This window comes from Accipiter gentilis, chromosome 22 (genome assembly GCF_929443795.1).
Source record: "Accipiter gentilis chromosome 22, bAccGen1.1, whole genome shotgun sequence".
Lineage (NCBI taxonomy): Eukaryota > Metazoa > Chordata > Aves > Accipitriformes > Accipitridae > Astur > Astur gentilis.
Window position 1 is genome coordinate 20,916,175 of NC_064901.1, and position 22,226 is coordinate 20,938,400.

Below are 22,226 nucleotides of genomic sequence, written 5' to 3' on the forward strand. Positions count from 1 at the left end.
AGGGTGCTCACTGAAACCACAGCATTCATGGATCCTTGCCATATGCAAACATGCAATTAATACGCTCTTCACTTTCCCCTCTACTTCCCAAGCAAGAGGGGGGAAAAAAAGCACAAGTTGTGGTGTACATTCCCTTAGCACACGCACACGTGCATGTCTGCACCTCGCTCGAGTGCTCCAGTGTGGCTCGCACCTATCTGGACTTGGAGGTTACTGATGAAACTTGTCTGCTTGCAGGCAGACATTTAATTTAATGCAGTACCAGTTCTGTGCGGCTGCACGCAAAGCAACACGCAGAACGCAACTAATTTCCTCTTCCAGCTGCGGCAGCAGATTTACGAACACTCTGGTTTGACAGGTGTGTCCCCCTTCTCTGGTTTTAGCAGGGAGCTGTGAGAGGTCTGATCTCCTTGCTGGCTGCTCTCCCCGTCCCACTGCTGCTCACCGGCGGTGGGAGCAGGTGTGCTGGGTACCTGGCTGGGAGACGGCATCCAGGAGGAAGGATGAAATGGAGAGCAGCTGAAGCTGGCCGGAGGGAGAAGAGTGTGTGAGAGAGAATTTAAACCAGCCACTGGAAGGAAGTCAAAAGGGAGCCAGATTTCCCGGATGAGGCGGGGCTGTGGAGCAGAGGGCAGAGAAAGGCTCCAGCATCTGCAAGTCCTTCCTCGAAAGTTACCTTTAGCTAGAGGATGTTTTGCTGGATTCCTCCCCTCCTATCTTGACTTTTTCATGGGTTTTGAATTGTTCCCACAAAACCTAAATGAAGAAATCATGGCCCGCGTGTTGGATTTGTAACTACTTGTGATGGCACACACTGCCTGACTCCTAAGGGACTGTCTGGGGCTGCAGTGCCCCTTCTTTGAACTAGGTTGTAAGTCCCATTTCCATTCTCACCTTGTTCTCAGTGGGACTTCAGGAGCAGAGGGGACCTACAACGCAGCAGTTTCTCCCTCTGTCTGTGTTGCACGAAACAGTAAGAAAAAACCACCCCCAAGCAATAAACTGAGAGGTAACGGAATCCAGAGAATAGCTGGAGACAAATAAATGCAGGACTGCTATAAAGAGCTACTAAAGGGCCAAAGTATGGAGCCTGCATGCCTCCAGAAAGCCTTCGTGGCTAGGAAGACAGCTTGTGGCAGAAACCAGCTATTCTATCCATATGAACACCAAAGCTGGAAAAATAAACAGGACAAATGGTATCTTTTGCCAGACTTGAAGTAAAAGCTCTGCTGTGGTGGCAGTCCTAAAGAGCCAGGCTGACCCCCAAAGCAAGCAGCTCCAACAGCGTGAATCACTCCCATACCAGCTCTCCAGGCTGCAAATGACGGCAAATCCCAGACAGACGAGCCCTCTTGTAACAACGGAGCCTGCATGGAGCAAACCAAAAATCACCGACGTAGACAATTCTCCTCACATTCCTCAAGAAACACTCATCCTCGATGAGTTTGTGAAACCTCCTGGCTCGGTCTGGGGCAGAGGCGGGGGGGGGGGGGGGGGGGGAACCAAAAGCTTCAGCTTTGCAGGCTGCAAAATGGCCTGGATTGCTGTGCACATGTTCAAGCCCAGGGGCTGCTTCCCTTGTCTTGCATGTCTCGCTCAAAATGGTGCAGGGTGAAGGCAAAGCAAATGCAAAGTGGTACGAAGACACTTGGAGTTCTCTCTCTGTGGGCATAAAGGCAGGCAGTGGCAGCGAGACAAGGCAGGATGGAGCACAGGAGAGCGAGATCCCTTTCTTATGAGAACTGGGTTGATGATTCACTTCTCAGCACTGATAAAATGAGCTTGGTCATACATGTGCATTTGCAGTATCAAACGTCGTGAGGCCGGGAAGGCTTATCTGATGTCAGTTTGAGACTTGTTCAATCTAAACATACTTGGCTGCTGTTTCAGTCTCCTGCTGTGATCAAATTGCAAGTAAGTCTAAATATAAAATCAGAGAAAACAGGGCTGAAAAGGAATTTGAGCTATCATGTGATTCAGCCGCTGCCCCAAGGTTGCCTCCTGATCTGCCGTATCTATGTCCTAAGAGATGACTGCAGAACTTGGTTTTAAAGATGCTCCGGTGAAGGCAATGTTGCCGCTTCCCAGGCAGTCGTCTGTTACTGCTTGTCCCCTCCAGTGTGGCAATGGAGAGCAATTCTTGCCTTCCTATTTCCTGCAGCTCTTTGAGTGCCTAAAGGCTGTTGACGTGAGAGTCATCTCTTTAGACCAAAGAAGCCCAATTCCCTCAGTCCTTTTTTAGGGTTCACTTTTTCTCCAGTCGTTCCTACTGCCCTCCTATGGACTCAGCCCAGCTAGTCCCCATCTTGCTTGAGGGGTGGCACCTCAGATGAGCATGGTATTTTGGCTAACACCATATTCTGCACAGGTCGTCCGCAGAGCAGAAGGGGAACTTCACATCGTAAAGGTTTTGTAGGAGGATTCCTACATCTACATCCCAGCGTGACACTTGCCTTTTTCACAGCTGTGTGAGGCTGTTAACACTGTTCGAGTGTTGCAAGTGCTGTAGTTGCCAGGACTCTGCTGCAGCAGTGCTGCTCAGCCTGTCCTTTCCCCCCTCGCTGCGGGCACCCGCTGCCAGCTGCAGCAGCACGTCCGAGTGCTTCTGAATTGCGATCACCCCCTCCTCACTCCCATCAACACTTTCCCTGTTCCCAGGTCTCTTCTGGAGCAGAAAACTTCTTGCCTGCAGAAATACCTCTCCTTTTTGGCTCCAGAGGGTGAGCAGCGACACTCTGAACATAGAGGTAACATTTGCATTGCCTTTAATGGACCACACTCGTGTCTGACATGGGGAAAATGTCCGTTTCAAAGCTCTACACAAGTGCTAGGGATGGGGGTCTCTATCGGAGCTCTCCAGGACGGGACAGAGCAGCTTTGCAGTGCAATAGCAAACCAGGAGTTCTGTTGTAGTCCTTCCTTGCCTGCAGAGGTGCAGCAGCGACAGACAGGGTAGCTGCGTCTGGGCAGTTATGTTCAGTACTGAAAGTATTAAATAGAAGCAGGGTCTCAGAGCAGGAAATTTCATTTTTTCTGAGATATTTTAATCTTCTGAATGGACCTCACAATCCCTGTCTGAAAGTGCCAAAGCATTTTTCCTTCAGAGCGCAAACAAGTAAGTGAGGTTTACTTTGCTTGACCTTTTCTGATGACACTGCCACCCATGCTGTGCAAACAGTCACTGGAGCTGACACCATCTCAGCTTCCCCGGCCTGGCGCTGAGGATAAATACAGCGTGTGTCCTGAGAAGAGTCTTCCTTGTGTTAACTTGGGCGAGGCACTGAGCCGGAAACTCTTGGTTTCGCCGGTGAGTCCTCGCAGTTAGGGAAGCGATGTCCGTGTTTGGTTAGCAGCGGGAGGTGAAGCTGCCCCTGTCGTGGCTCTGCCCGTGCTCCGTGACCCTGGGCTGTCACGCCACTGCTATTGCAGGGCTCGGTCCTTGTACCCCTCGCAGCCGAGAACCCTGCTGACTGGGACGTTTAAAGGAAAGATGTCTTTCCCCTTGCTTGGAGATAGAGTTTTGCTTCTTGCTGAAGGGTCTGGACGTATTTCTTCTCCCCATCTTACGGTGGCAAAGGTTTCTGTGTTCCCCCCTTTAAACCCACTGGCACCCGCACTGACAAAGAGGTTTCTTTACCATTAAGGAAGGAGGAACAGCATTATTTTCTCAGCACAACTCCATCCTGGCTGAATTTATGTCTCTGACCTTTTACCCAAAGGCTCTTTACACTTGACTGAAACGTAAGGTAAAAGTAAATGTAACTGAAAGAGCCCATTGTGTGTGCAAGTATAAAGGCTTTTGTGTGCAGAAGGTAGCACGCGGCTGCTTGTGCAACGAGTAGCCAAGGAGCACCTCGGTTTGTGCTGTTAGTCCTGAGACCCGTGGGGAGTGTGGAGCGAGAGCCTGGATGGACAGAAACCCAGCGCAGGCTCCAGCCAGCCTCAGATCCGCACTTCTCCACCAGGACCCTCGCTGCTGGCAACTTCCAGCCAGCTTTCTTCCAGGAGAGGTGCACCGCTGACTTTGGGTTTTTTCTCCATATTCCTGTGACCAAGCAAGCCCCTGCGGGGGACTGGGCCTCCAGCCCCTTCTCTGAGGAGCCACGAAAGCAGGGACAGATTAATAAAACGTCAGGGCTTCTTCAACGGGATTATTATAAGTGGTTTTCCTGAGTGTTGGTTGGAGCAAGGATCAGAGAGGACGGGGATCCATAATCCTATTTATCTGAAGCCATATAATCTTCCTGAAGCTCTTTAATGGTGCCCAACTCTTTAATTACAGACCAGCCGCACGGGCTGCCGCAGCCAGGCCTACCTGCGAGCCCGCTTGCGGAGAGCCGGGGCGAGGAGATCTCCCTGCCGGCTTGCGGCTCCCCTTGGGGCACTTGACCCCTCGGAAGACCCGTTTTTTGGGGCTCTGCTCCCCGAGGAGTGCAAGGGCCGGGGCGGGAGGCAGGGGAGGGGGGGCTTCCACCGCCTTTCTGCCGGCGGGGACGTTTTTTCTTCACTTCATCCAACCGAAATCGGGGACCAGCGTCCCCCCCGGGCCCCCTCCGCCAGCCCCCGGGGTGTGGGGGGGGGGGGACGGGACGGGACGGGACACACACGGACACCCCCCGGGCAGCCCCCGGGCTCGCCCTCCCCGGCGGACCGAGGGCTCCTCCGCGCTGCCTTAAGGGGGTGTCGGCGAGGGGAAAGTCCCGCCCCGCCGGCTGCCGGTGCGCGGGCGGGGGCGGGCGGCGGCCGCCCCCTCGGCGGCGGGGCACTGACAGCTGCCCCGAGCGGGCACCCGCCGCCGCCCCCGCCGCCGCCGCCGCCGCCGCCGCCGCCGCCGCCGCTCTCCCGTCCCCGGCAGGCGGCTCGCTCCCCGCCGCGGCCCACCGCCGCCGCCCCATGGCCCCCCCCCCCCTCCCGCCACCACCGCCACCACCGCCGCCGCCGCCGCCGCCGGGGGGCGGGCGGGAGCGTACCGCCGCAGTGAGCCCGGCCGGCGGAACGCGGGGGGCGGCCGAGCCCCCGCGCCGCGGGCACCATGGACAGTATCCTGGAGCCCTTCCCCGCCGAGCGGCTTTTCCCCGCCGCCGGCGCCGGCTTCCTCGACCTCGGCGACTTCAGCGAGGCGGACTTCCTCAGCAATGTGGTAAGGGACCGCCGGCGGCAACCCACCTCCCACCCCCCCACACACCCGGAGCGGGCGGCCGCAGACCCGGCAGAGGGGACGGGACCCGCCGGCGGGGCTCGCCGCGGCCCCGGGGTCCTGCCCCCGAGCGCGGAGGTGCCCCGGGGGGGGGGGGTGCAGGTAGCCGGCCGCCCCGGGGGGGGGGTGTGCAGGTAGCCGGGTGCCCCGGGGTTGGGGGGGGGGGGGTGCAGGTAGCCGGGTGCCCCTCGCCGCACACGGCCAGCGCCCCCCGGGACCGGCCCCGCCGCCCGCGGGCGTCCGGCACCCCGAGGAGATCCCCGGCTGGGGAACGGCAGGGTTTTGTTGGGTTTTTTTCTTACAATGCGCTTTTTTGAGACTCGTGGCTGGGGGAGAAGCGTGCGGTCCCGAGCGGGGAGCGCACAACCTGCCGCGGCTCCGCTGGGCTCGGGCAGCACCGGCGGCACGGCCGGGTGCCGTCGGGAGACCTTTGGGCTCCGCACCTCCGCTCTCCTTTGCTGGTAACTTTTCCTCGGAGCGGCATTTGGGAGACGAAGCGTCTCCCGCTTGGCGTCAAGACTGGGCTGATTTACTTTGGAGAGAAGGGTGAGGGGGAAGAGCGACTTGGGAGGAAAACGCGTTGCCAGTCCCAAGAAACCAAAGGGGCATTGTTCACCTCTAGGGAAACTGCCCAGCCGCTCCGAGGAGTCATGCGAGTCGCCAGTCCAGCAGCTACTCCCTGAGCAAGCGAGCACAGGCTCTTCGCTGTCCTGCCCCAAGCTTTCGGTGGGAGTTTGTGCTGCGAATCCTGCAGCCCCTCTGCCAGGGAGGACCCGGCCCTGAGGCAGAAGGGCCCCCCCACCTCGGAGGTGCTTTGGGCTGAGGGTGAGGGCATCATCCCACGCCGGGCAGCGGAGCGCAGCCTGCACTCGGGGCTCCACCGGCCTCCGAGCAGCTGCAGCCGTGGGACGGTGTGCCTGCCCCGGACAGAGAGATTTTCACCACGGCTTGTTACTCCCCTGTCGCAATACGGGCACCTCCCGCGTTCCCACTGTTAGCACTGTGAGCGTCTCTGAGGGCTACCCTTGCAACGGGAGCAGGGGAGATGCCAGCACCGTGACACAGAAGCAGGGGACAGGGAGAGGAGGGCTGTAGCCGTTAAACACCTGATGAATCCACTTCTGCTTTGCTACACAAAAGGTAACTAAAGCCTTTTATGCTGCCTCCCTTGTGGAGGAGAGAGTAAAGATGCAGAATTTGCATAAATGTTAAGCGCACTACACTTGGTGTGTGGAGACACAGCGGGTCTGGGAAAGAGATTATGCAGGCAGCCCCATCTCTCAGAAATCGCACCAGCTTCTAATTTCTGAGATACCGCTGTGCCTCAAGGACCGACTCCGGTCGGGCTCTGCGGGAGGCAGCACGGTCCCGCTGTGTTCAGGCAGACCTTCCAATGGCACGTCACCCCAAGACGGAGCGCTCGCTCGCACCGCGAGGCCTTGCCTGCTTGTATCTGAGAGACCTGTTGTCAGGAGCCTTGTGCTTTCCGTAATTTCATATATATGCACTGTGGATGAAGCTATGCTGATACGAAGTGCTTTTTGCCAGGACCGTTTATTCCCTCACCGAAGTGAAAACGGTATGTATTGGCACCAGCCCTTTTACCTAGGTGCAACATGGGCTGCAGTCAGAAGTCGGGGAACCCCTGATCGATATAGGCGGTACCTCTTTATAGCTTAAATACATCCCCTGCCTGCAAGCAGACCCTGTGAAAAGAAGCTTTTGTGTAAGAGTGCCATCTGGTGCCACCTGCCAGGACAGTGTGTTTCAAGTGTGCGGTGGCCATGTGCAGGCTGGCTCTGTCCTGCCTCATTTAAATGGCCTTTCTGCTTGGAGAGCTGCTTCTGGAAGTAGCCTACCCTTGCCTTCACGTTAAGTAGGTTGCAGTGACTCAGGCAACGTTTTGCTCAACTTACAAGTAGAAAGGATTTTAATTTTTTTTGTGGTTTTTTTTTTTTTTTTTTTTTATCCCAACTGCCAGCACTGCAAACTTCTGCTGGAGTATGAGAGTCAAGCTGATACCTTCTCTTGCTGCAGATGATAAACATAAGAGATTCTGTAGCCGCTTCTCGCCTACCAAATCTGTTGGTGATACAAGAGCCAGAACATAATACATCACCCTCTTTGTTCTCACTCTGCATGACAATATGGGGGGAAGGAATACACTTACATTTTCTTACTAAATCCAGCAAATCTCCTGGGATCTTGAGATGTGTTGAGAAGTTCTTCTGACATAGAACTGTGCAAAGCATCACCGTGCACAATAGCTCACAAAGTTGCCAGTGCCTTTGCTTCAAAGATGGCAAACTTTTCCAGATATTGTTCAGCAAGCATTTTTCTTAGAGCAGGCCAGGAATTTTGGCCACAAAATGCCAGTATGAAACTTTTTGTGAGGATGATTTCTTCTATTCAGAAAGGAAGCGGAAAGAAAAGATGGATGAACCTTACTGCAGAGGCTGTGCTCCTTTGGGGCAAGAATTACACTTCTCTGAGCTACTCTCCTTTCCTGAACCTTGGCACTTCTAATGAGTCATCTTGGTCTTTAAAAAATGGTTCTCTGTGTTGTTCATCTAAGGTTGTGACAAAAGTAATGAAGGCACGTCTGTAGATGCATCCTTGAAAAGGTCTGTGTGCTTGAAACAGCAAAAAAAATATTAATTTGAATTAAGTGGGGGGGGCTGCCATTCAGAGGGGCCTAGCCAGGTTGGAGGAATGGGTCGACAGAAACCTCTTGAAATTCAGCAAGGACAAATACCAGCTCCTGCCCCTGGGATGGATGGACTGACCCAGCAGGAGTCATGGGGCAGTGCTGTGCCCCGGCAGCAAAGGCAGCTAGCAGCTAGCAACAGGAGGGCAGTGGTAGATAGGCAGAGGGAAGTGATTATCCCCCTTTTCTTGACAATCATAAAACTGTGTCTGAAATACAATGTCCAGTTTTGGACTGCCTGGTGCCAGAAAGACATTGATAAAACTGAGTGCGTGGAGGGGATGGTCACCAGCATAGCTGGGGACTGAAGAACTTCTCCTCTGAGGAGAGGCTGAGGGAGCTGGGCTTGCTCGGCTGGAGGAGAGGCGTCTCCGGGAGGACCTTGCAGCAGCCTGCCTGCACTGGTGAGGAAGTTACTGAGAAGACGGAGCCAGGCTCTTTCCATAAGTGCATGGCAGGAGGATGAGTCGTCATAAATTGGAACGGGGAAGGTTTAGACTGGGTATAAGGAAACAATTTCTCACACTGAGGAGAATTAGGAGTGGATGAGGCTGCCCAGAGACACTGTGGAAGCTCTGTCCTTGGAGGTTTTCAAGACCTATCTGGACAAAGCCCTGAGCAACCTGTATTTGGTGTTGGCCCTGCTCTGAGCAGGAGGTCAGATTAGAGACCTCCTGAGCTCCCACTCAAGCTGCATGAGTCTGTGATTATATGATGGGTTTTGGTGGGGGGAGGTTTAAATCGTAAGGACAGTAGTGTCTGCTCGGTACTTGGAGGGGAAATCTCCAAGGGACACAAAATGCTTCTTTTTACTTCACTTAGCAGAAGTGTAACCAGACTTACATACGATGACTACTAACAGCATTATCAGTCTCCTTTGGCTCAGGAGGCCACCTACTGCTCTTGAACTTAGGCAACTTTGCTCATCTTTTTCTGCCAGAAGGACCTATCACAAATGAAGCTGATCCTTCATGCAGTGCCTGCTTATCAATTTCACCTGTCATCATTTCTGGTCATTCCTGTGAGCACCCATCTATTCACTTACGGTCTATTACAGCTGCACTCAGAGAGCTCTTACCTTCTCTCTCAGCTCTTATCAGTGCTGTGAAACTCTTCAAAAGCCTTATCTTTTGAGTCAGATTCACCACTGTGCTTCACTGGGTTTGTGACGCTCTGGTGTCAGAATGAAGCCAGAATAAACCAGCCAAACAGGAGTCATGTGTTTCTTTTTAACCCAGTACGCCAGTGGGTTTGTTTCTTCCCTATGTTTCTGCGTTTTATAGTATGAAAAATACCTTCAAAGATTATTTTGGATGTTCATGTAAACACAGCTCTATTTTGACTCTATGTTTTTCAAAGCATATTCTTTACCTCCTTCTAAAAGAGAGACATCAAGGCAAAAAAAATAGCCTACATGCTAGTCGAGGTCTCCACTGTTAGAAGTTGCAAAATGGCAATTCGGGCTGTCTCAGTAGTGCTAACCCTTTGGGGAATGCACAGTAACGCGCTCTTTTACTGTGATCCTATATGCCTGGGCAATGTGACAAGTGGCATCTTCTGGAGCCTACTGAGGGACAGCAGAGAAGAACGGCTTGTCTCTGTGGATTGCTCCTTGAGTGCAAACTGCATTTTGTGCCTACCGTGTGCTCTTTTCTTTAATATTGTCCTGGCCCACAGAAAGGAGAAGAGTAGCAGGACTGAGCAGGCTGAGGGCGGTGCTGGTGCAACTCATAAGGACAGCTTCCCCTAAAGATAAGGAGAGGCTATTTACCATGGTTGATTGTTGCTCTTGCAAGAAGCCTGTACACACTTCTATTCCTCTTACGCCTGCTACAGAAACATAAATAGCACTTAAGTGGTGCTTAGGTCTTGGACCGATCTTTGGTCTGAGTGAGTTTCATGCTGTGTAAGAGCCCTCTCACCATCTGTGCCCACAGTGAGGACGAAGAGCTCAGGCAGATTTGGTCATCCACTTCTCATCCCTTCCAGTTGCTAGACGGGGGAGGTCTGCTGTAATGGGAGCCTGGCTCTCTGGGACTGATGGTAGTCCCTCAGGGGGACACGTGCAGCAAGCATTTTGGCCCTTTATTCCCACGCCTGGTAAAATTTGGTCAGTGACACATCCCTGGTTAGTCAGCCAAGTACTGGCTAAGGCAAGACTTTTTTCTTTAAATTTTGCTTGGAACTTGCCAGTCAGAGACTCTTGTGGGATCTGGAACACAAATACAGAGAGACCTGGTGGGGCCATCAGATCTGGCCTGATGGAAATTAATCCTAAAACAATAGTTCCCAGATTTTCCTATTTCCTTAGTCTCTTTGGATCCATCTCTTGGTTCCTCCACTTCATGTCCATGCTGCTCCTTACTGGCTCATAGCAGGACTTACACCTGCAGAAGTTCTAGCAGCAGGATGAAGCCAGAGCTGAACTCGGAAGTTCATGGGTCTCTGAGCCTACAGCATCATCACCGCAGTGTCATCACCAGGAAACATATTTCCATTTTGGTAGCGAAGAGGGGGAGAGACTTGAACTTCCTTTGGAAGACTCTAGGCCAATCCTTTCTCCACAGAGACTGGTTATCATTCGTGTGTCCCTCCTAGGTGCCAAGAAAATGATGAACATTTGGGATACTCTTCCTAAATAAAAACGTTCATCTGTTGGACAACTGCCTGCATGTGCTGGGGATCCAATGGCCTAAATGCTCATCTCAGACCAAGTGGGAGAACCCTTTAACTGCGCTGGTAGGTCAGAGCTAGGAAAGAGGTTGCAACTCTGAGCAGGAAGACGTGTCCAAAACAGGGTTAAACAGTGGAGACAGCCATCATCTTGGTGGGGAGAAGCAGGAAGGACTTTGGTGAAGTGCTTGCAGAGTAAACAAAGGGAGGGTTTGGCAGGAGGTGGGAGCACATCTGTGCATACAGTCTGCTCCCACTGAAGGAGGGTGTCAGCAGCACCAGCTGGGAGATGCTGGAGTCATGTACAGCTCCAGCCATGTCTGCCAGGTGATTCCCATCCCCTCTGGCATAAGACTGTCATTCAGTGCCACCACCACTTTCAGAGAGGAGGAAACCTGAGGTCTCGTTTATACAGATGAGACTGTAGAAAGCCTCTGAGACTGGCCCATTAGACCTCCTCCTGATACTAGTATGAGTGCCTAAGCATGGTGGCTTCTGAATCCCATGACAAGTGTTGGGTTCGTTGATGCAAAGTGCCTTCTGCTGCCCAGGAGCCCATCTGGTGCTGCACTGGTCCCATCCCATGCTGTATTGGTCTCATTCATCACAGTGCTGGTCTCATCCAGCACTGCACTGGTCTCATCCAGCGCTGTGCTGGTCCCATCTGGCGCTGCGCTGGTCTTGCTGCAGCCTGGAATGGAGCTGTCTCTGGTAGAGAGGGATATGTGGAAAGAAGAGCATTTTCTGAAGCAGCCCCTTAAAGGGAAATTTAGAAGTAGGGATTTCATAGCCACAGGTGCAGCCCTGCTATTCAAAATACAGCCAGGCTGACACCTCTGTGATGTACTCCTGTGTTTCCTCTCAGAAAGTCTATTCCTGCGCTTGCTCCTTTTTTTCTCAGCACTTCCCTGTAGGTTTTAAGACTGTAGTATTTAATTAGCATTTAGTATATTACTTATTTACTATTTAAAGAATTCTCAGTGTTAAGTGAATGAAAACGCTTAATTCTCTGGGGTTGTCTTTGTGACAGCTGCACGGCAGGTCCTCTTCTCATAGCCACAGGTAGGATTGTGCTTGAAATGAACATTTGATTCTCAGGACTGACTTGTACCAGTGCATTTCAAGGAAGGGATGAGTCAACCGACTAAAGCCTGTGCATCCTTGTCCTGTCGTGGACAGTCCACTGCAGGAAATGTGCTGGTTCCCAAAAGCCAGTCGGTGACTCTCCTTGCTGCAGAGTTACCGGGGAAGAGGTGGGGCACCAGGGATGAAGCGGACCATTACAGCTCAACTAGGAAATGGCCAAGAGCTGTCTCTTGACCTGATTTGGCTGGCAGGTTCCCCAGGAAAATCCCAGGTCTGTGCTGCAAGGTCAGGTGCAGTCACCTATGCTTCACATGCAACCTTGTGGCCAGCATTGTTCTTCTTCAGGAGAGGTGTCTGTTAGAGGAGCCAAGTGTGTTAGTCCTCACTTCCAGGCCAATCTCAGTCCTGGGCTTACTACATCCCACCAATCCCAGCTTTCTGCTGGGGACTGTATTTATCCTCCTTTACTCACCTGAACTGCTGGGACTTCACGTCTCCACATGGGAGATGAGAGCAACAGTGGAACCAAAGCCGTGTTTCTTGGCTGACCCCCATGCTGGCACCGTGGCTGTCCTGCTGTAGCAGGTGACTTCTGCGTGTGCAACTTGAATGTGGTTTGGTATCCTCTGGCTGAAATCATCGATCCTGTTTTCAGGCTGGCAATAGGACGGGGTGGATGCTTGCATGGAGCCCTTTTCTTACTCTTTCCTGTCTTTGAAACTCAACGTAAGTTGTTAGGTGTTTTCTTGGGTTGGTTACCTGCATGTTTTGCATCGCTCCTCAGAGCAGAAATAGCTGAAAGGTTGTGAAGAGCCGAGGGCATGGCCAGAGCATCAGGGGACTGCAGGTAGCATGCTGAAAGGCAGGTTGTGTCTTTCAACCCAGTTGCTCCCCACATGTCTGTCATACAGCGTTTACATCTTTCTAACTTATTCCCAGCTGCTCAAGAAAATTTTTTTTGCTTCTCTTTCCTGTAGGGTCACATCATTTAAGGTTTTCCTTTCCTGTAGTCTCCTGAGCCGACCTGAACACCCCAGCCTTCCCCTCTCAACCACCACTTTCTGACTTCTTTACCCACCTTCTCTTCTCTTTCTTGGCATCTCTCCTTTTACTCCTATTTTCTTAAATGTCTCCAGGGCTGTCTGCCTTTGAAATCATGTGGAGGTGCTCTGTTCTGGTCAGTGTCCAAGTGATAGATGCTTGACACTGATCTTGACACATTGTTCAGCCAGAACAAGGTCTCGTGAAGGTTGGATCTGCAGATAGCCACTCTTTCACTTCCTTTCTCTTTCTATTTTATCTTCTCACTTTCTAAGATTGAAAATAATTCCTCATACAGGATGGAAGCAATGTGCATGGCTATTATCCCTGAAACTAGTATGTAATTTAAACCAGAGCTGGGGTAATTAGTACGATCTTTAGGGCTCAAAGGTGATGCCTTATATGAGGTCATTCATTACTATCACTGTCCAGCCTGTTCCAGAGGAAACTCACCCCTGACTACCTCAGCAAAGTTGCTTTTGGCTTCTTTACACTGTGACTTTGTCTTGATTAGGAAAAATGTTCATTTAGGTCAGTCTGGCTGACCCGATTAGCTAAGCCTGCTCAAAACACAGTTAACATTTTTCCTAGAATAGATGCAACGTAATGCGTTCAGCTCAGCGATCTGTGTCAGGAGTTCCCCTGCAACAGGAATGTCAGGGCTCCCTTGGGAGGAACCTGGCAGCTGAGGCTGAAGGAGAAATACAACTTGGGCCTGACACCAAGCACGTTCCACAGGAGGGAGCTGGATACAACATTGGTTTTGGACACTCATATTGGATTGTCAGCATCCCTCCTGCAGGTGAGCTTCCTTAGACCGATGCCCAAAGAACTTCTCCCGTGCTGAGCTCCCTACCACAGTGTCATGGGGGCACTGGCTTCTCCTCCCAATGCCATGGCATGTCCAGGTGGGAGCACTGCAGCTCAAGAATAACACATCTTTGCTGGCCGAGGCGCAGGGGGTCTACCTTGTGAACCTGCTCTTGGCTCTGCAGTATTTGCAGCCCTCCCTCTCTTGGGAGGAGAGCTTTTCCCTTCAGAAGGGGTAGCTGAGGCAGAGGGAGACCAGGCTGGAGAAGAGGACCCAGGTCCAGAGCTTCGAGAGTTAATTGTTGCATGTCAGAGCAGCTTGATGTTAAATGAGTCCCGTAAATTCATGACAGTTGAAGGAAGGAGCTGGGCAGGTGTTTTTGGCTGAGCTCACTGCTGCCCCGGGGGGAGGGACTGCAAGCCAGGCAGCTCAGGGAGGAGGAAACCAGCTCTGACATTGGTAAAGACTGTTGATGGAAGGTTTCTTTCAAAGCCTTTTCAGTCTGTCGATCTGAGAGCTCTTTGCCCAGGGAGTGCTGGAAATCTGGCTCTTCTTTCCAAGCAAATGTGGCAGACTGTAAGAGTTGATGAGGTGCCGTTGAGCCACAAATATTGAATTGCCAATTGAATGATGCTGGGTTTGTTTTTGTTGTGTTTTTTCTCTCCTTATGGACAGTGGTGCAGTGAGGTTGTTGGGAATGGGAGAACTGTATTTTAGTCCCAGCTCTGCCAGTTACTTAGTGTGCCATCCTCAGGGTGTCACTTGCAGCAACGCAGCTTTTGCTCACTATAAAACAGTGCACATCCTTATTCTTACCAACATGTGGCAGTGCCATCAATGGGTGAAGCAGATTAACGAAAAGTTAGACTGGGGTGGGGGTTTGCTAGGAGATATCTGCCAGGAAAGGTCCAGAAGAGCTATAGCTATTACTTTGCTTCCCTGGTTAGAGTCTCTTTGCATGACTTTGCAGCTATGCATGATATTTGCAACATTTTCAGTTTGGCAGGTCCATCCTCCACTGATGTCCCAGCTATCCTTCACCCCTCTCCTGCTCCTTATCCCTGGGGACTGCACATGTCTGATTCTGACCTCATACTTCAAGCTAATCGAGAGTAATTTTTCTGTCAGCCTGAATGACTGCATTGGTCAGCATCAGGATTTAAACTAAAGTACTTGGCCCATGCTGTTGCTGGCCTGACCTCTTCGGGCCTTACTGAAAACCAAACAATTTGTGCTTTATAAATCCAGTGAATGGGCTGTACTCATACCTCATCCTCCACTGCACAACCAGATCCTGGCTCAGTTGCAAAACCTAACTTCTCCCCGGGTTTGGCGCAACTTGCTGAGAGCACCCCATTACATTTCTGCCTGAAATTGCTGCGTGGTCAGGACTGTGCTGAGTTCCCAGTCTCATCTCATTTGTATCTGAGAAGGAGGTAACAAGCTGAAAGTACCAGAGTGCCATTGCTTTATCAGTCCCCTAGCAGGACATTCAAGGCCCATGGCAGTCCCTCCTGCTGCTCAGCACATGGTTTTGTGTTTTCCCTTTCTCTTTGGAGGTGCCTTTTCCCCACAGTAAGTCTGCCTGACCTGTTGTAAAGTCAGGATTGCCATCCTCCACTGGGAAGAGTGATGCAAAGGTTGCTTTCCCATTCTCCAACAATTCTCCTGCTCTTCAGGATTTGTTAAATGTAGTTGGCAGCCGTCCAGCAGCTGGATTAGCATTAAATAATGAGCAAATGGCCTGCAGCCCTTTTTCAGACCTGGCAAAACACACACCTTTCATTCTTTTCTTACATGTCTTTGAGCCCTGTTTTTATCACACTGGGAGAGAGCTGACTACCAGATGCTGCTCTGGTCAATGCTGGGGACAGAACAGAGGGTGCTGCACTCCTTTCTTTGTTGCTAATTAGTACCAGGGTGGTAGCTAGAGGCTGCTAGCTGTGAGAGCAAAACTGTTTTCTCCCTCCTCTTGTAACTGCAGCCATGGCGAGCAGTCAGTGGCAGCTGTAAGCAGCTGGGGTGAGCTGCAGCAGAGCAGGAGCAATGCTCATTTCTTAATTTTCCTGCATGCTCCAGGCTCCAGGGGAGCAGCCCTGGCAACCTCTTCATTTGTAGTCAGGGGCTGAAGTCCCAGGTGAGATGAAGGCACACATTACTATGTCAACCCCAGCAGCTATGCACTGTGTTGAGGTCACCCAGCAGCCTTGATATCTACAAGTAAGTGTCAGAGACCCATGTCCAGACCAGTGCCCCATCCACTGGTCTCAGATGCCTTTCTGATATTTGATGAAATTGGATTATGTAGAGTTGCCAGAGGATTTATTTATTTATTCTGGGAAAGGGAAGAGGGAAGGAGGCCAGCAGGGATGGAGAATAGGGAAAGAAAGAGGGAAGAAAAAGCAAAGACAAGAGAGAGGTAGCTATGCAGTTAGCATTCCTGAGCCATCTGGACCTGTTGGCATGGCCCCAGCTGGACGGGCTCACAGGTTTATCCACAGCATGATGTAATCTCCATCGTCCAGCATTTGATTTTTTTCCTTTTGCTGGATGGCCTCGTATCTGGTGCAAGTCTGGAGCGGGCATTTTGATTTCCTGTTGCTATTTGTGGACTTTTCCTGGCCGATCCTCAAGAGCAGCTCGGGCGGTTTGCATTCCTCAAGCTGAAGAAGCAATGCCACCCCGTCAGTGCAGAGTGGAGGCCAGCCATGGCCAGCCTGCGGGCCAGGGAGGGGCAGCCCCGCATGGGGAACCAGCTGTGGTTTGCACTGTGCCACAGCTGGAGAAGGTGACACCTCTGCCTGGTGCTTGGACCACTGCAGCTGAGCTCAGGGGTCAGCTCAACCTTCAATGGCTGCTTGTGGGCTTCCCTGGCCTGCTGGGTCTTGCAGCAGAATGGGAGGAAGGAGAATTTTATTTGGCCCAAGACCTGTTCCTCCCTTTGGTAGATGTGAATAAAAAGCAACCAATGATCTTAGTCCCTCTCCTTCTCTAACACCAGCACTGGGGAGCACCAAGGCTCCCAGCTGCCCTGTGAAGCAGGTGGGCTTCCCAGCACATGGGAAAGGGAGCTGGGGAGGACGTGGTCCAACGCCACCAAGTGCCCACCCTTGCTAGGGGAAGGCCTGTGATCTGCTTCCTTCCATCACTCAGTGCCATTTGCAGGAGGCAATGCAGTCTAATGGGAAGGGTTCAGACTTGCATTCCATCCATGGTCTGTGGGAGACAACCATGCCTCACCAAGACCAGCCATCTCTTTTTAATTCAGTCCTTCCCAGCACATGAAATGAAGAAGGTTTGCACGTCCACCTCCGTAAAAGCACACTGTTTGATTGTCTTTAAGTTACAGGAGCCACACAGGAGCAAAGAGGTCTTCTTCACTACCTCAATTCAATGAATGGAGAGGGAAACAGCAGAGCCACAGGTCTCCTCCTGCCTTCTGAAACAGAGCAACTCCCACCCTCCCACAGGGCTGGAAAGGTCTGAGATGCCCAGAGATGCCCATGAAGATGGGATTTCTCTACAGCATACCACTGCTGCAAGCAAACCTCAAACCCAGCGATACAGCCTGCTTCAGAGTATGCCATTCTCCGCTCTGACTCAAGAGATGTGGGTAGCTGTGTGATGAGCCATTAGGCAACAGTTTGACATAAGCACACAGTACTCCCTCCCTCACGATGCCTCATCCTCACCATCCTCACCCACATGCCTTGCTTAGCTTTGTTTCCTCCAGTGGCTTGGGAACAGGGAAGTTGAGTGCAGTGACACCCCCAGAGAGCAAAATTTCGTCCAGCAGAGAATCCTATGGCCTGGTTCAGAAGTTGTCCTGGTTGCACCCGGAGGGAGCAAGGCTCTGCTTTCACAATACCCGAGGGATGGCGTGTCCACCAGGGATGGACTCACTGGAACCACAGAGCTGAGCTTTTCCACCCGACTCAGCTCTGCTGGGAGAGAGTGTAGCTGAGGAAAACGATGGCCTCTTTATAAGCCGACTGGCAAAACTCTTGCATCTCTCCTGGGAGCGGGCCAGGGATTCTGAGTCACTGCTTAAGTGGGTTGCAGCCAAGGTAGTCTTACCCAAGACATTAAGTGAGAGAGGAGAGATCCACCCAGGAGTGCCAGCAGAAAGAGAAATAGTCATGACCATAATTAATAATAATATAACGATGAAAAGATTCAGAAACGCACTGCCCACTCCAAAAATAAAGTTTGAGGACAATTCAAGTGCTGTAAAGAAAAGAGAAGAGAGGAAAGAGTGGAGAAAGACCGCCAAAGCCTGCATGTCAGCTGCAACGCAAGGAGTCCCGTCCAGCTGGCCTGGGTTCAGAGAGCTCCTATTGTCCAACAGCATTTCCAAGACACCATTCAAAAGTTTCAGAAAATGAACCCAAGATGCAGGGTGAGATTTATCACACAATAAAGGCAAGCCAGATGTGTGCACCCTTTCGGAGAGAGGAGGTGGGAGGAAGGCAATGGAGGAGTGAAGCAGGGGAGAATCAGGCAGCAGAGGCATGAGGGAGGAGGGTGACATGAGAAGGGCTGGTGCTCTGAGCATCCAGGCAGGAACAGGGGCTGGGTGCCTCTGTGCTGGGACACACTGGGCACTTATGAAGGCTCTCATGTATACAGAGAACTCCATACTTAGGAAAATTCACTTGGCATCAGGATTAAGGGACAGAAGATCTCACTGGTGCTTTTTCTCTTTTGTTGCACATAAAACCGTGATGGATACTAAGAGGTTATTGTTGCTTCTGGTCCTGGATTTTACACCTGCATAATAAGGCCATGTCTGAAAGGATGCCCAGAAGCCAAACCACTGTAGATTTTATCTCAATTTTCTAGGGCTCGCACAGCCTTCATTATTGCTTTGCAGCACCGGCCACCATGGCAGGGCTGTAACTTCTTTTGCCACAGCAATCACTCACTTCCACCTGTGATTTGATTATGTTAAAATCTAGCAATTAATTATACAGAAAGATAATTTAATCTTTGAATCTGCCGCTAATGTGGAGTTGCGTGACTACAACCTGCCATCATTAAATAAGTCCTCAAGTTCTCCCTGCCTGCAATGAGACCAGTGCTGTTTCTGCTGTCTGCAGAATAAGCCGGTAGGGTGGCCATGCCATACCATGCTCCACAGATTAAAAGGTGACTTGGTTTTGTTCTCAGGAAGACCTCTGGTAGTAAGGACCTGTCCATCTAAGAGCAAAAGGCCTGAGAAAACACTTTGGAGGCTTAAGCTAGAGAGTACCTCTTTGCAATGACTCATATGTTTGGTGACTGTAGTTAGCTTCTACAACAGGTTTTTTTAGAAAGGGGTGGATTTATCTGAAGGCTTTAAACTGAGATGAGATGTTTCTTTCTGTGAAGCTCAGTTGCAGATGATGAGTTTGAAGCGGGAGGCATGAATATAGCTCCTGCACTCAGCTATGTAAGGAACCATATTTGATTACCAGACTGGTTCCTCCAGGCCCTAAAACCCATGAAGCCATCCATCATCTCCTTGTGCCGCTCCAGGGGTGTCCAAAGAACAGATTCCCAAATCCACCGGTCTCTGCAGACACCACTGCAATGCTGGGGTGCAGATGCCTGCTTGATCTCAGACACAGGAGCTTTCAGGGCAGGTTTTCAGGGCATAATAGGATTCCTGTCTTCAAAGGAACATGGGATCTTTTCTTCCCAGAAGCCTCTGACTTTACTTGAGCACACGATCCCAGGCATCTTCACATTTCTACTTCTTTACACCAGCTACAGGGTACTCGGCTGCTGGGCCTTGTCATGGAGAAGTCTGGCTTTGAGAGAGGGTAGCTGAAGAGCCAGGCATTGGGAAAGGATTTTCACAGGCTGCCTTTCTCCTTCAGCCTTGGTTTTCATCCCACGGCTGAAGTAACTACATTGTCTCTGACCAGTCAGATCTCGATCCTCGATCCTCGTCATTGGAAACAGAGGGCTTTGACCCCTCATTCACCAACATCACACGTTCGTTCTCCCCCAGGATGGTGTTAATCCCATAGTGACAAATGGTCTGAGAGGTGTTACTGCCCTTCGGGCTAGGAAGGATTTCCCCATTCTCCAGAGACTCTGGTTTCTGCAGTGCCACCGCTGAGGTGAAAATGATACCCTCAGCATTGGAGCTGAAGTTTAATTTCCTATCTGCTGCTCAGGGCACAGATTTTCCACTGGGTTATTGGCAGCATGTCAGAAATCTGCATTCCAAGCTGAATTGCTTTGAAAACAGTCCTGGTGCGGAACCCCATTCAGTCTGCTGGTTGCAAAACCCAGCTCTTGCCCAGCCTGGCCACTGAAGAGAGTCCCAGCTCTTGCTCTCTCAAGATTTTGGGTGAAGATACTTGAATCACAAATCAGCTGGTCCAGACTTAGTTGCTCTGTAATTGCCCTTTACAAAGGCCCAAGGAATGAAAGCCACCAGTAATGTTTGGTATTAGCTGCATGCCTCAGCTTTTGGACTTGAACAGAGTACAGCTATCTTCCTCTTCCAAGGCCTGCTTTTCTTTATGGGTCTCCAGGGACCTGCCAGGGGACAAAATGTGAATTATCTCTGATTTTGCTCTCTGAGCACTAAAGAGAAACAGTTTCAATGAGACAAATGAAGCTGATTGTAAAGATAATACAGACCTTTCCTCCTTCTCTGGTTATCTCCCAAAGCAGATTTCCTCTATCTCCCAGGGTGCTTTTCTCGTTGCTTATATTGCCTTTCTTGCAAGATGCAGAAAAAAGGCCCATAATAGCATGAGGGTGACAAGCTGTGTAAGACCAAAGATCTGCCAACTCTGGTGGCTCCAACCCCATGTTGGGCAGGGCCAGAAGCTTCCAAGAAAGATGGAAGAAATGGTGGAGCAGCATTTATTCCAGCTTATTTTGGTTATTGAATAAACTTTCCCATCCTACTGTCTAGTGACTGGCTTGAACAGTTGCACCTCTCTAATTTATTTTTAATTGTATTGAACGTTCATGCTGTATTTCACGTCTTTTGGCGATACTGTGATCCAGCTTCACTGCAGAATGGCAGTATAGTTCACAGAATCATGCAGAGTAAACCAGTATTTTCTTTTGTTTGCCCTGCCTGCTGCCTTTCATCGCATGGCGCATCCCTCTCCATCAAGCAGTATTTTTCCCTAAACTGTCCAGGCAGACATGTCACACACAATTAAATCCATGTAGGTTTTTTCAGGGTAGATCTGCAGGGCTGGGCTGGAGCTGCATCCCTAGGTTGCGCAGGGGTGCCACACAACAACAGGCATGGCTATGGAAACCCAATTGTGTTCTGGCTGCTGTGCCTCTGTGGGGACTGAGAAGGGATGGATATGTCTGGGCTCTGCAAAAGGCACACCTGGGTGGAGGTGGATCGGGGTAACATAGCAGACAGGGCCTTCCCAAAGATGATGGATTATATTTTCACACATAAGTAGGCAAAGTTCACATGAAGCCCATCCCCTTGGTGCTGCAGCAGCAGAAAGACCCCTGGCCCCCCGTCGTTGTGTGGAGTTAGGGTGTCACTGGGATCCTGCTGCAAACTCAGCTGAGGCTGCCAAGTTAACGCAAAGAGGTAAAGCACCAATTCAGACAAGAGGGCAGAGATAATGATACAGCTTCTTTCTCTCAGAGCTACTGCTCGTGTGAAGTCTCTGCCTGGAGACTGTACTGACCTTGGCTTGGGAAGGAGCAAAGAAGAGGAAGAGACCCCTGCCAGCTTGCCCGGGGGTACCTGCATTCCCACAGAGAACACCTCCCACGCATCTCCGTTCTAACACGGCGCAGCTGCCACCACGACAGCTCAGAAATAAAGGCGGCTTTGTTTTGTAGCAAGCAGGTGTCTTCAGTTCTCCAAGCTCAAGAACGGCCTTGAAGGACAAACTTTTTATTTACGTTTCATGGACTCCTAGACATAGCCCCCAAATCTTCTGCCAAATGAGGGTTAAGAGCAGCTGATCTAAATGTTTCATCCTGAGAGGGTTGTGTCCACTTCTGCCTATGGTTTAAGTCCCGCTCAAATTTTTTTGTATCAGTCGGCTGCAAGGGAGTTGTAAGCCAAAGGAAATTTGGGACGTTCGTTGCATATGTAGCGTACACGCAGCAAAAACTCGCTGGAAAGCAGAGGCATTCCTCTTTATCCTCTAGGGTGCTGCTGCTGGGAGGAGAGGTGCTTCTGTCTCTGCAGATTCAGCAAGTCTCATGCAACAAGCAAATGGTGTACTGTAGCTGCTTTCCACCCCAGGCCAGTGGAGCCCTGGTTTGCCCTAGGGGAGGCTGACATGTTCCCCCTCCTCCCTAGCACACACTTACCTTCTCCGCACCCTGGCATCCGCAGGTGGTTTGAGGGCACACGGATGGCCACACTGTGATGCCACTTGTCTTTTGTTTCACCTCGCGCTGGGCTCTGCCCTGCTCCACAAGTCATTCCCCTCACAGGGCACTTCCAGTGTCTCCCACATCACCACTGCCCACACTGGCTGCTAATCCCATTTATGCTGAGCACACTAAACCCAGGTGTGGGTACACGAGTGCCCATGACTCTTCTGCCACTGCTGCAGCAGGTGCCTTCAGTGCCTCCTTCAGAGTTGCTGAGAAACCCGGTCACAGGCTGGCGGATTTCAGCTTTCCACATATATTTTTCTCTCTCTCTCTCTTTTTTTTCTTTCTTTTCCTTTCAGGGGCAAAAACATTTAAGTTAAAGACTTAACTCGCCCACT

General features: G+C 51.2%; 1 protein-coding gene across 4 annotated transcripts in view; it reads left to right on the forward strand.

Annotated features, from left to right (window-relative positions):
- The first annotated feature begins 4,824 nt into the window (after positions 1–4,824).
- The window catches only part of CREB3L1 (cAMP responsive element binding protein 3 like 1), a 46,995-nt gene continuing 29,593 nt past the window's right edge, over positions 4,825–22,226 (forward strand). For 2 of the 4 annotated variants that reach the window (XM_049825664.1, XM_049825662.1), the window contains exon 1: positions 4,825–5,140. In XM_049825664.1, the coding sequence (XP_049681621.1) occupies positions 5,033–5,140 (108 nt within the window). In that variant the 5' untranslated portion in view covers positions 4,825–5,032. The remainder of the gene's footprint in view (positions 5,141–22,226) is intronic. The other 2 variants (XM_049825661.1, XM_049825665.1) reach the window with 2 other exon arrangements.